This window comes from Perognathus longimembris, chromosome 22, assembly GCF_023159225.1.
Source record: "Perognathus longimembris pacificus isolate PPM17 chromosome 22, ASM2315922v1, whole genome shotgun sequence".
NCBI lineage: Eukaryota > Metazoa > Chordata > Mammalia > Rodentia > Heteromyidae > Perognathus > Perognathus longimembris.
The window spans coordinates 37310078-37324743 of record NC_063182.1 but is presented as its reverse complement, the minus strand read 5'-3'; the positions used below and the strand labels follow the sequence as shown (position 1 = coordinate 37324743).

The 14666-nt window shown below is 44.0% G+C and overlaps 1 protein-coding gene across 1 annotated transcript; it reads right to left on the bottom strand.

Moving 5' to 3' along the window:
- Positions 1-7356: 7356 nt before the first annotated feature.
- On the bottom strand, positions 7357-13391 carry LOC125339971 (vomeronasal type-2 receptor 116-like; the record flags this gene model as incomplete). Its single annotated transcript, XM_048331327.1, has 6 exons — positions 7357-8279; positions 9163-9286; positions 10115-10342; positions 11042-11440; positions 11621-11848; positions 13116-13391. Coding segments are annotated over 6 exons (2178 nt in total), but the record flags the coding sequence as incomplete, so codon positions are not given.
- Positions 13392-14666: the final 1275 nt, after the last annotated feature.

The window sequence follows — 14666 nt, the reverse complement described above, 5'->3', positions numbered from 1 at the left end:
CCCCAGCCCTGGGGGAATGCGGAAGCAGGCCACAATTCTCTGGGTCTGGAACCAGAAGAACCGGCTTTGCAAACAGCCCCCAACTTTCTCGCCAGACCAGGCACCCCCAGTCTCTCCCTGGCGCGGCACTTTCGAGTGACGTTAGCTCATGAGGGGGTCACATGGGAAGCTCGTAACCTATCAGCGTCCTGGCCGATCACCTTCTCTCCCTATCATTAGTCCTTGCCCCCGCCTTAATAAATCAGACAGCTCTTGAAGCTTCTCTGAGACCCGCATATGCCTGGCTTTCTTTACTGGTAAGGAGGTGGGCGAAGCGTTCTTGTTAGGCCGAGTGCATGTGAGGTCAGTGCTGGCTCCCCCGCCCCATCCTGGCCTTACCTGCGGGCCGGGTGACCAGGGGAGAGGGTGAGAAAGGGAGTTGTGAGAAGCGTAACTGAGCCTTGATTTCCACGCCAGGGGAGGCGACCTGAGCCCGACAATTCACACAGAAATGTGTGAATAGATAAATGTTTAGCAGCATATGCAATTCGATGGAAACAAGCCAAGTATCTAAGACAAACAGACACACAACGTGGGCAGTGTGCATCACTAAAGTGTTCAAGTCCTTCTGTATCATGTGAACTTTACTTCAATGTTTAAGAAGATTGAGTTCCCAGAATACTCTTAGGATGAATTCGCTTTCCATTTACTCTTATCTGACACAAATGAGATTCTTTCTCCCTCTACAAATTATGGAACCAATAACAAAACCAAGAGCTAATGCAGTGATGGAGAGTTTATACTTCAGCCAGAAAATAGGGAAAATCTGTGGGAGAAACAGAGCCCCCATTTCTCATCTAAAAATGGGGTCCTTTTAAGACTAAGATCAAAAGAGACATTTTAACTGAGTAGGATTATTCATATCTTTTTTCAGGAAATGAGTAAACAGCCAGTCCACATAGCATCCTTTATGGCTAAAATGCGTGTTGACACATCTCCTTCTGCATCCTGCCTCATGGGAGCAAAGGAGGCCACAGGTGTCTGTGTGGCTGCCTAGGTGGGGATCTTGTCTGAAACAGAGCACTGGCTAACACAGGATAACTCCTGGAGGTTAAGAAGTCATTTGCCTGGTGACACCATGGTGCCTCCTCAGCATAGCTTCCAAGTCCCTCCACAGCCCAGTGCTACCTGAAGCATGGGCAGCCAGAGTCTGCTTTTTGTGTCCCAGAGACCTTGCTTACTCAGCTCCTAACATAACCCGGTGACCATCTTTTCATACCAGGTCCTTGTCACCTTCTCCCTGATGCCTCCTCAGATGACTATGATTACACTGCTCAGTGTCCCTGACCTACAGTGATGCCAACTTCAGAATGATTTCTGATGGTTGTCATCTCTCAATAAATGGAAATCAGTGTTCTGTCAGCACAAACCATGGGCAAGTGTCCTGCTCAAAAAAATAAAAACCTCACAACAACCCGCTATGTGTCTTTAATCCCATGTGTAGAAGGGAAGATGAAGTCCAGGTGAAGTGATCCCTGATCCTGTAATTGCAGGGCCTCTTAGTGCTTCACACTCAGATTCCCACCCAGGGTCAGAACCCCAAGAACTACTCAGGGCATCTAACAGCCCAGTGAACATAAGCCCAGGCCACACGGGATGTGTGGGGGCACTACACATCTGGGGGGGGGGTCACATGTGTCTTGCCCTGAAGTGGCACAGATTCTGTGTGAAGCATCTGGAGCCTCACTAGCCAGAGGCTCCCAGAGGCTGAGCCCAGGAAGTGGATGCACACTGGTGTTTTACACTTGGTTACACATGAGGATGCCTGCTCCTCTCTTCTGCCCATACCTCTCCCACTCCAGATGCTAAAGACCTATTCTGGGCATGCCTTGCTCCCACTGACCAAGATCTGGCCACCAAGGTTCACCAGGAAACTCTGTCGTCTCTGCAGATCACAAGAGCAATACCAACCTCAGCTAGGAAAGGCTTTGCCCTAAGGGAGCCTGTAGCTGCAACGACTTTCTTCCCAGGTCACAGGGAAACTTGAAGCCCCAAGGAGGTATCCCAATGTCTCAGTGCCCAGAGATAGACTAGGCTCTGTCTGATCCTGCTCCAAACTTTAGTGTTCTCAGCACTCACTGAATTACATCACTGTATCACTCAAAGTCCAGTAGTCAGGGTCAGCAAGGATCTGCCTAGGGAATGAGAGGTAGGGACCACCAGCAGTGGCATTGTAATGGGTGTGTCCCCTAAATTCATATGTGGAAGTTCTCACCACCGAGTACCTATGAATGTAACCATGTACAGAAATGGGCTCTTGGCAAGTGTTGTTAGCGTCATCCCTAAGTCACCTTTTCTGTGCTTTCTTGTGTACAGTGTCTTCTGTCCCCTCACTCCCCCTCTCTAAAGCACTGCTATTGTGCCCCTTACAAGGTGGAAACTGGGGCTGGGGATATGGCCTAGTGGTGGAGTGCTTGCCTCATGTGCATGAAGCCCTGGGTTCTACTCCCCAGTACCACATATACAGAAAAGGCCAGAAGTGGTGCTGTGGCTCAAGTGGCAGAGTGCTAGCCTTGAGCAAAAAGAAGCCAGGGACAGTGCTCAGGCCCTGAGTCCAAGGCCCGGGACTGGCAAAAAAAAATAGTGGAAATTGAGCAGGGCAGGTGCTAGGCACCAGGCCGGGGAGCACACTCAGCGAGGCAGGTGGGGCGGGTGTGGATGCGGGGTCCCGCAGGGGAGGGGTGGGTGTGGGGCAGGGCACTGGGTGCGTGGGGAAGACGGGTGTGGGTGCGGGCGTGGGTGCGGGTGTGCTTAGGAGCGGGTGCGGGTGCGCTTAGGCGCGGGTCCCAGGGCTTGAACTCAAGGGCCTAGGTGCTGTGCCTGAGATATTCTGCCCACAGTTAGCACCCTAGGACTCAAGCCCCAGCTTTGATTCCCCACCTCTGGCAGCTAATCAAAGAGAAGAGTTTTCTGGATTTCCAGCCTTGGGTCAGCCTCCCCTCGTGGTCCTCCGATTTCGGCCTCCTGAGTACAGTGGATAACAGGCTTCAGCGACTGACATCTCTGGCTTCACATTTGTTCTTTCAAGGGAAGGGAATTTCACTGACACCCAAGCTTCTCCTGGACTCCTGGCCACCCAGTCTTGACACCTCAGCTTCTCACATGCCAGGACCAAGGACATAAAGCGCCTATCTTTTTGTAAATCCTGTTAGCCACCTCTGGATTCTTATGTCTTCTTCTCCATCTTTGACATATTGTAGAGGGGAAAAAAAAGTCAGTCATAGTTCTGGGGAGATGGATCTGCCTCGGACACATAAACCCATTTAGGATTCTGGATCTAAAAGTATCATAGGCACAACGACAAGAGATGAAGAATGAAGAAAGTAAGGAAGGCCTGTGTTCTGGTTTCTCCACGTGGTGCAGGAGTGGCCCCAAGAGCTCAGCAAGGCTCTGCTCAGGTGCTGGTGTGTGTCACCTAAAGGCTGAAGGAACATTGCATGTATGTGCAGACCTGGAATTCAGTGTCTAGATGCCTGTGGCCCAGATGGGTGTGCAGGAGCCCAGCAAGACCAATACCAGGGGTTCAGATCCTGGGACCAGGAGAAGGCTTCAACATTGATCTTGGGCCAGGAGTAAGAGCAGCCTGAAAACCAATAGAACAAGTTGAGGAACTTTCTCTATGGAAAGTTGCAGATTGGGTATTGTAAGGGAGGAGGCTTTTCTTTATGTTTGCAATGATGCAGAACCAAGCAGTTGTGTATAGCACCTTGTCCTTGCTACCCCATGCAGCTCCATCACCAGCCCCAGAATGCACTCTCAATCCAAGAATAGAGGCGGACTCATCTCCATCACGGACTCTGGCACCTGTGATATCCAGCCAAACTGAGGATTTCCTTTCCTGGTCCAGACAAAAAGAAATTGCTAGACACTTCCCTGGGGCCTGCTCTTGTGGAAACATTAGAATGGATTCAGCAGCTAGAGCCCTAGCCAGCTCTAGAATTGGTTTTTGCCTTAAAAGTAAGAAAAACAACTCATGTTGGCTAGTATAACTGGGGTTAGATGGAATCTCAGAGGTGTTTTGATTTATAATTCCTTTATGGCCAGGGATTGCCACATGTACAACAGAGCAGTGGCTGTCCACCAGTGCTTTAAGGGCTACAAACTTAGGTTTCTTCAATCATCCAGCTCCCCTCTCCACTCCCTAGATTCAGAAAGGCCTCTACCCAGGTGTGCACTCATTGCTGAGGCTTGGTAGCCTTGATTTATAGATAAAAGAGGAATGGTCATCAGACCCGTCTTCAAGTGCAGTTTAGAATGTCCACATCCTAAATTGGACTGAAAGATCTAAAGTGAACATATTTTGTGAGTGTTTTTTCTCCCTAAATTAGGGCTTAAACTCAGGGCCTAGATCCTCACCCTTGGCTTTCTTGTTCAGGGCTGACACTCAGACCTTTGAACCACAATTGTACTTCCATATAGGGTGGTTAATTAGAAATAAGTGTGTGGTGGACATTATTTCCCAGGTTGGTTTTCAACTTTAATCCTTACATCCTGAGTAGGTAGGATTGTAGTAATGAGCTACCAGTGCCTAGCTGCTCCAATGCGTCTGCCTCTTCTACCCCATTCAACTTGAGAGCTGAGCTGTTAAAACCACAGTTCTGACATAAGATACTTTTTCTCATCTTTTCTAAGCATTCTGTCAGAATAGTTTCTCCCAGAACAAACTATGTCCTGACTAGAAAAGCCTGCTGTGATATTGTTTGGGGGGTATTTATTCATTCAATACTAAGGTTTCATGAGTCCAATGACAGAAAATGGGGGGGAGGGGAAGTCCAAAAGAAAGTTATATTAGAATGGATCTTGATACAGAAAGACAACCAGTATATTGAGCCCTACCCCAAAGGCTACCATGAGAATCTCACCCTTTTGAGTTTGGAACCGGTTTCTAAGTCCTTGAAATTGCAGATTTCTATCACCCTTAGGTTATATGTGAGCGTGACTCTCATTACAAAAATAGGATGATTACGGAGTGTTTTCCTTATCTATTATATTGTACACACACACACACACACACACACACACACACACACACAGACACACTTTTCTTCCCCAAATCTTTCAGTTCCTCTTGAGACCATTTTCCTCAATGGGAAAAAATTGAGGGAATCATCTCTCAGACAAAAGGACTGCCCATTGGACAGATGAATAGATGAATGGTGTACAGATCATGGCCAGATTCTGAGCGTCTATGATCCGTATGCATAGTGAGACATTTCTACAAGGTCTGAAATCACCAAATCTGTGATTTTCTAAACCCACTACAAAAGTCCCCAGAACTTCAGTCTCACGTTCACCTCCACAGTCAACTGCTGTGAATGGAAACTCCTCAGCTGTCTAGGCTAGTGATCCACTCCTCACAGGCCTAGCTAGCCAACATCTGCTACTCTCATCATGTTCCCACACCTCTCCAGCCTGCCCAGCCAACAGTGGAGCTCCAAATGCTTCATTTTGAACAAGGCCCCAACCTTTTCCACCTCTGTCCCTGAGCAGGTGCCACCATTTTCCGTGAAGCTCTACCTGTCTGTGGTTCAACACCTCACAAGCAGGCCCATTTTCCCAGAAGCCCTTTCTTCACTTCTGCTCCACCTCTCTCTGGCGATGCCCCACAAGCTCCACCCAATCTCATAGAGGCCCTCCCTTTCTCTGGTCTCTCCCTTGCCAGCACAACCCACTTTAATGGAAGATCCGCCCCTCTAGGACCTCTGCCCTCTACATCATTGCCATAGACACTGAGGATTCAGCCCCTCCACCATTTCCCTGCAGGCTGAAAAGGAGAAGGATGCTACTGGAGGAGGTCTTGGCCCCATCCAGGTGAGTTCATTCAGGTCTGCTTTTCAAATCCCCTGTCTTTGGCCTTTCAGCTCCTATTCCTCTCAGGGCTACCCAGGTTGTAAGTCAGGCCCCACCACTTCCTGGATGTCCAGTCCTACAAAGCCCTCATTGCCCTGCTGTCCTCTGTGGGTCACCCTATATCTGGCCCTGTAGGATTCAAACAGGGCTTAAGGTCTAGAGAACTTCTCCACCCTACTCTGACCAAGATCTACTCTCGCCTGCCTTCCCCACACTTGTGTGGATTTGTCATGCAGCCAGACTATTGATGCCAGAAATGGTAGCAGTGGTAGAAAGGAGACTTCAAACCCAGAAATGCAGTTTCCTTCAAAATGCATAACAGGCCTGAAGACCCCTTATTTGAAACTGGTCTCCATTCCCCTCCTGGGTAGACTTCAGTGGTTTCTTGATCCAGGCTTTAACTGAAGCCTCGCCACCTCTCTACTCATGGGATCCCTGGGACAGGGGAAAGATAGAAAGGAAAGGCTCTGCCCCCCCCTCCAATATTTTAAATCTCAGGGTTCTATCTTACTATGGTTAGTGGAAACTGCACTCGCTGGATAAAGGGTGTCAAGAACTGCTACCTAGGATAAAACCTTACTGGGAAGGCATTATGGAGAGAAATGAGCTGAGAGTCATCTACAGATTCTCCATGCGAAATCCCTGATGGTTCTGTGAAAGATTGTCTTGCACATGTTGAATTCTTCCTTCTGTTATACAGAAATGAGGTTTATGAGTTCAGACCTCCAAGCCAGAAGTTAATGTACTTTAAAATTTAGAATAATACCTATAATCCTGGTTACTCACGTAGCTGTGATTTGGTGATCATGCTTTGAAGCTAACCTGGACAGCAAAGTCCAAGAGAATCTTTTTTTTTTTTTAAAGCAACAGAACTTATTTATTGCTCAGGATGTAAGTGTAGCACAGATGTTTGGAGGCTTGTACATGTAGTCACTCAATATCACATGCTTTCTCCTTTGCACAGCACAGGAAGATTGGGTGGTGAACACCAGTATTTAACTACTGGGTTACTCCCCATACTCCTCATACAAGAGAATCTTATCTCCAGTTAAATACCACAGAGCCAAAAGTAATGTTCTGACTGAAGGGGTAAAGCTCTAGCCTTGAGGAATAAACTCAGGGATAGTACCCAGGCTTTCAGTTCATGCCCCAAGACTGGCGCCAAAGAAGAAATTTAAGGCACATGATTAAGACAGAAAAATTACAACATAGGTCAACAGTGAAAATATACTAGTGTAGAGGGGACAACTGCAGAGTAAATAGAAAGAACCAAAAATATGCCAAACATCATTCAAACTTAGCTGCCTCTGATGACAATTTTGGAGTATATCATGACCAGAGAAATGAGTAAGTGTCAATTATTCGATTAAGTGAATCCACCAAAATAAACTAATGTCTGATGGGAAAAGAGGATAGCAAATTTACTCTACACCTTCTATATTTTTCCATGACCATGTAATTTTCATCTTAGGAAGGACTATTTGGTCCCATCTGTAGTTTGACATGGAAGCCATGGCGGAAATTTGTATCTGGTCTTAACAAGATGATGTAGCACTTGGGGGCAAAGATGCAGCCCAGGAGCCCTGCACTGGAAGCCAAGATGGAGAAGACCTCCACGGCCACCATGACCTTGCCCTGGGCACTGTGGTAGACAGGCAGGAAGGTGAGCCACACACTGCAGAACACCAGCATGCTGAAGGTCAGGAACTTGGCTTCATTGAAGGTGCCAGGCAGGTTCCTGGCCAGGAAAGCCACAGTGAAGCTGGCCAGGGCCAGGGAGCCCAGGTATCCCAAGACACAGTAGAAGGCAGTGAGGGAGCCCTTGTTACACAGGATGATGATGTGTCCATATTCAGAGCGGGCATCTGTATCAATGAAGGGAGGAGAGGTTCCCAGCCAAAGTCCACAGAGAGTCACCTGGATCAGAGTGCAGATGGGAATGATGAAGTTAGGAGCCCCTGATACCAGCAGCCACCTCATCCTTCTCCCTGGAGAAGTGACCTTGAAGGCCAGAACCACCGTTACCGTTTTGGCCAAGACAGTGGAAACAGCTACAGTGAATGCAACTCCAAATGTGGTTTGCTGTAGAATGCAGGTGACTGTGTTGGGACGGCCAATAAAGAGCAAGGAACAGAGGAAGCAGAAGATGAGGGAGATGAGCAGGATGTAGCTGAGAGCCTGGTTATTTGCCTTGACAATCGGGGTGTTGTGATGTTTCACAAAGACCCCAAGAACAAGTGCTGTGAGTGTAGATAAGCAAAGAGCCATGCAGGCCAAGGCCATCCCCAAGGGCTCTCCATAAGCCAGGAAGCTTTCAGCTCTTAGGAGGCACTGGTTTCCCTCTGTGTTGGCATACTGGTGATCTGGGCACTTCACACAGTCCTCCATATCTGGTGAGGAAGACAAGTTACCATTATTCCCTTTTCACTACTTAAAAGGACAATAGGAAATCCCTACTTAGAAAAAAATTCTGACATATCAAACATGACTAGCACAAACTTCATATGACCAAGGATTACCAGACATGTTTAGTATTATTTTTATAACTTCATCATGTTCCTACACTTGTTTCCACAAGTCTACTTGAAACTATTTACTTGCAACGAATACCATTCATATTCTTTCTTGCCATTCCTAATGTCCTAATAATAATTTCATACATCTCTTCATGCTTCCATAATAATTCTCAGCCTTTTGTGTACAACAATGTCCTTATATAAAATGACTAGAAGACCTTGCATTTTTCTGTGTGTCTCTGTGCAATACAGAGAGTAGCACTGTGGTCCTTTCTTGTCATTGTGATATTTGCTTCTCCTACTCACCTGTAAAGCACTAGGGAATAGAGAATGTAATCATTCTTTGAAGTTATACAGTCATGCCATGCACAACATTTGTACCTAACCAGAGCACTTGCTCTGTTTTAAGAACAGTTCTGGGCACTAGGAAATGAAGATCTGTGTTTACTTTATAATGTAAAAGCAATTTTGTCAAAGTTGTAGACCACATTCTAAAAAAAGATTTTGCACATCATATGATAGAAAAAATACACTAACATTACTGAGTAGTTAAATAAACATGCATGCAATATACTAGAAAAAGTTAATCCTATACACAGTTCAGAAAGGAAGCAGTATCATCCATTTTTGTAACTAAATTACTACTGAGTCAAGGAGGACTTTGACTGCAATCCAAATACACAACTTTTGTAGTGCTTTGCATGGTTTGTGGGGCACTAGGAGAAAACAAGTATTTCTCCCTCTGCCGTGAACTTACCTGTCCCATTGGTCATCTGATTCTCTGTGCAAGGAATGCAATCAAAGCAGCAGGCAGCCTTTCCCTCCTGAGAGTATTTCCTGAATCCAGGACCACAGCTCTCACTGCACACAGAATGAACAGGCTGAGGAACATCAGATATGTGTCAGAAACTGTTTAGGCTTTTCCTAACATTCCAAAAGTTCCATTATTTGAACAACTTCAGTTCTTTAGCATAGTATTATAAATGTACATAAATCCAGTCAGTGGGTTGAATGCTGCTATGGATTCCACATCATGTGATGAAAAAAGGTTTATGTGCTACCTCATTCAATGATTCCTCTCATGAAAGATACCTAAGTAGCACCTCAGCTAACCATTAAATGAAATCACCAGAGAAGGAAACCAAGTAAACCTTGCAAACGCACAAAGCAATTAATTGAGTACTTCATCGGTGTTAGAACCCTGCTAAAAGTATGCAATTTGTATTTTATGACAATATTCAAAATTCACGTTTAGAAATAAACTGAAATTTTCTTGGAGGGTGCTGATCCTGGAGCTTGAACTCAGAGTCTAAGCAATGTCCTTGAGCTGTTTTTGTTCAAGATTAGTGATCTGCTGCTTGGTCCACAGCCCTAGCTTAGGTTTTTCGTGGTTTAATGACATAGAGTCTCACAGATTTTTTGACTGGTGTGGCTGTAAAGAGAACTATGTGAGATCTGAGGATGTCAGCCTCCCAAGTAGATAGGATTAGAAGCATCAGCCAGAATCCACAACCTCTTTTGTGGTGGTTAAATCAAGATAAGAGTCTCACAGGTGTTCCGGTTTGGCCTGACTTCAAACCAGGATATTCAGAACTGAGTAGCTAGTATTAAATGAGATAGTTGCTGGCATTCAATTAGATGTTACATTTAAAGTGTGAATTTCACTTTCTTATCTGTTCTTAAAATCATTTGAATTAAATCCAACCCACCTCTGTAGTTCCTATGGCCCACTCTACCATATCTTCAGATAAAGACAGTTGATGGTCATGTAGAGCAAATGGCGAAAACTTTCCTATGTTCACCTCAAGATCAAGACCTTCTGGAAAATTCCAAATGTTCACAATGTCATACTCTGCCTCCAATTTTCTTTTGTCCTCTAAGATTACCCGATCTCCAGCAGGATTCTGAAATTGGGTATTCTTCAGAAAAGGGTGCAGCTACAAGAGATACATCATCTTATGTTGATGAATACCCAAGTGGTTAGACAGAAAGCCAAATTAAGAAAAGCTCCTTAGTGTCTTTAATCTCTAATTCATAATTCAAGAAAGGCACAGACACCTGAAAAAGCACTCCAGAAGCAAATATTTGGAGGAATAAAAATAGTTTTCCTGAGTACAGGTCACTCAGCAAAGTGCTATAAAGCTTCTTTTCAAGAAAAACCTATTTCATTTAAATAATCATAAATGCAGCAGTTTTCAGATGGCTAGAGTTTTCCACAACACGAATTCTATTAGTGTCTATAGTTATACTTTCAGCTTGTGCAAGTTTTAATACCTAAAGGAGGATGAAACTAGGTGACTTATGAAAAATATAGATTCTTTTGCTCAGCAGGTCATGGTTAGAAACTCATAGAAAAAAGGTGCTTATAACTTACCAAAACATTACCTATGTGTATGTGCAGGTTATTAGTAACTAGAAGAATGTACAGAAATATGGAATTAATTTCTTCTTTGTTACTGGCCTGTTCTCCTTAAGAACACAGGAACACATGTCTAGAAAACCTCACAGACATTTACAGAAATATAATTACTTTAATTTGGGGAACATAAGTAAAATATTAAATTTCATGTGGTAAGAAGTTCCTCTAGGAATTGACTGTGCTGATGGTGCGTGCCATAAGAAACAGAAGGCCTTACCTGTGCAGGGGAAGGCACTGTCCCTTTCCTATTTCCCATTGTTTGTACTTCTGTTTGATTGAGAAGCATCTCATGGAGAGCCTGGGCCACAGCATACACAGCATTGTATATATTGTAACTGTCTTCAGACATAGTCATGTCAAAAATGTGCCTAGGCAACCAATCCAAGGAGGCATCATGAGGACAGTTCTCCCACGTTACACAGTCAGAATCAGAATCTGAGCAATTGAAAGACAGAAACCACAGCCGAGCAAGGAAAAAGTCTTGTGGGTATGTGGAAGGCTTCACTGCCTTGACAAAATCTGTGAATCCAGAAACATCTGGGTGATGGTGTGAGAAAATGAGAGGTACATGCAAGGAACCTAGCATGAAATAACTCTTCCTGATGATTAAATCCCACTGTGAGTTCAGGATACAAACTTTGCCTTTTATTAACAGTTGCTCAACACACCTCATTAAATCTAGTAGGGATTCATTATCACCATATATGATGAGGACATTTGCTGAAGATTTATTAATCTGGTTATGAAGGGACATGACTTTGAGTATGTATGGTGCAGCATGGGTTGGAATCGCTACCTCAAAGGCTATACGAACTCTGTTCTTGGCCATCTCTTTTTTCAATACAGGAAGAATCCACAAACCATTCTCATCTACTAAGGTAAACAGATCCACCCAGTTCCAGTTGAAGTGAAGCAGTAAGGAGACCATGGCAGTGGCTATCGATGTGTCCTTCTGGGCCATCTGATACAGAGCAGGAAACTTGCTATGGTCACTCAGGACATGATTAAAAGGCCCAAAGGTAAGCTAAAAAAATCAAAATTGAATGGCCCATGAATGAGAATATTACCATCTATCACAATCTCTATGGTGAAGTATATTAAGTAACCAGTAAAATTAGGTGGAAAGCCATTTTTTATGTAATGTTTTAAAATTGTTTTTAATAGTTGTGCAATGTACTGATACAATTCCTTTGATCTCTGTCATTATTTCTATCTATAATTGCTATCTATACCAACCACACCCATTCCACCTTTCCTAAGTCCAATTTTACACGGGTACATTAAATATTAGGTTGTATTTTCCCATCTACTTCCACTCCCCATTTCTCTGCTCTTTTTCACACACATTTAATATCTATCACCCTCAAACAGGATAGGCTTCAGCTTTCCATTGTTCATTTATTTTTGTACTGTCAGGGATTTGATCAGACAATACATCATGGAACTCTATCCCTTTATATAGCATAAACTAGCCAGATGGATCATGCATATACACATATGGCTTTGTATGTATTCCATATAGATTTCATATTTCATGGTCATGTTTTAGATCTAACTTTCATATATGAGAGAACGTATGGTCTCTTTCTTTCTAAGCTGGACTTCATTCAACATAATATCCTGCATGAGTGTGTGTTTGTGTGTGTCCAAGCTAGCCAGTAGAGTGCAATGAACTCAGGGCCTCATGCATTTACTTGAATTTTCCCCTCAAGGCTAGCACTCTTCCAACTGAACCACACATGTCACTTTCTGATTTTTTTTTTTTTTGGCTGTCCTGGGGTTTGGACTCAGGGCCTGAGCACTGTCCTTGGCTTATTTTTGCTCCAGGCTAAAACTCTGCCACTTGAGCCATAGTGCCACTTCTGGCCATTTCCTGTATATGTGGTGCTGGGGAATTGAACCTAGGGCCTCATGTATAGTAGCCAAGCACTCTTGCCACCAGGCCATATCCCCAGCCCCCACTTTCTGCTTTTGGTTGGGTAACTAGACATAAAAGTTTCTTGATTAATGGGGATTACACTCATGAGCTACCATCACACTCATCAACGTATCTCCAAACGTCAAAATCATTTGCTAAAATCATTGTTAAACACCTTTGCCTGCTCTAATTTCATCTGTCCTCTTTTCTACACATGGAAGTATAAATATAAAATTATTTTGAACTCTATTTTTGTATATCACAAAATTAAATAGGCTCATAAATCCAGTATCTTCCTATCATTCTTTTCTATCACCTGAAACGGCACCAAATTAGACATTCCTTTAATATCACCCCACTTTCTCATCCTCACCTGTGGGTACCTGTAGAGGCCTAGCAATGTTCCAGACTGGGCAGATGTTAATCCTGACGTTCCTGTCAGCACTGCTATGGACTTGCTCTCTCTCGTACAGGAGTAGTTTGGACTCTCATACTTGGCAAAGAGGCAAATGAAGGGATTTTTAAATGCTAGCCAATTTCCAAATTGAATATCATAGATATGAAATCCCAGAGTCAAATTGTGTAAAAGATGAGAATTTTTGTTGATTTCTTCAATGGCAAAAGCCAAGGATAAAACAAACTGGTAGTTTTTGAAGATAAACCTATATAATGAGCATAGAAATTTAGGAACTTAGGAGTATTTCACAACATATGACTTCGATGGATGCAATACCTGCAGATTTATTTTTTCCAGGGAACAGGTTAAAACATTGCATTGTACTTGAGATAATATTTGGTTTGTGGACCGTATCTGACATGAAATAATGACACAGTGCTTAGTTTGAGATAGTAAGTTCTTGTCTACAATAAAAGACACTGAGACACAGAGAAAGAGATAGAGAGAGAAAGAGAGAGACAAAGACAGAGGGAGAATGTGTCAATGAGTGTGTGTGTATGTATGTGTTTGTGTGCGTGTGCATGCGTGTGTGCGTGCGCATGTGCCCGTACTGGGGCTTTAAACCAAAGCAAGGCCACTTTCCTTGAAGTATTTTGCGCAAGGCCAGCACTCTGTTGCTTGAGCCAGTGCTCGACTTCCAGCTTTGGGCTGGGTAATTGGAGATAAAATTCTCAAGGACATTCATGTCCAGATTGGCTTCGACACTCAATCCTCAGATATCAGCCTTTTGCGTAGAGAGGAATACAATCATGAGCCACCAGATTAAAATAAGAATTTGAATCAATTTCCTCAAAATGTGTGTCATAAAAAATTTTCATACCACAGGCCAGTGTGGAAGGAAATGTGTCTGTAACCTTTTGGTACAGAATTCCTGCCAATGACTCAGGTTGTCTGTAATAACATCATTTCATAATCAAGCATGACAGCTGAGATTCAGAAGTTACAGAGATGGTGGCATTAAGTGACGAACTTACAGCCCTGGAAAGGAGAAGCTACACTGAATGAAACAAGAGTCTTCTACTGACAGGCAGAAAGTCACTCAGGAGTACTTGCAAAATAAAATATGAAACTGAGCTCTTTCTGGTACACTAGGGATGGGAGGTCAGGGTAGAGAAGACAGCAACTATTGATGTGCTCGCCCAAGTTCCCTCAGCCATTGCCAATCCTGAAAACAAAACAATAAGTGGAAATAGAATGATGAGTTACTTACGGCTTATTGTCTTCTTTCCTGGAAGCATCACTGTTACTGATGTCTGTTCCTAAAGTGTAGAGAGGGAAAAATCCAGCAATCAGCACATCTCCATCCATGTGTGCTCGCTGCTTCATTGTAGAAAAGCAGCTAGTGCCAGCCAAGGACTTGAGAAGAAGGGGAAGCTGGAGAAGAATGAGTATGAGGATCAAAGGCCACATCACAGAAGCATCTGCCAGGCTGAAATTCTGCCTGGAAGTAAAGCGTTCAGTCCCAGG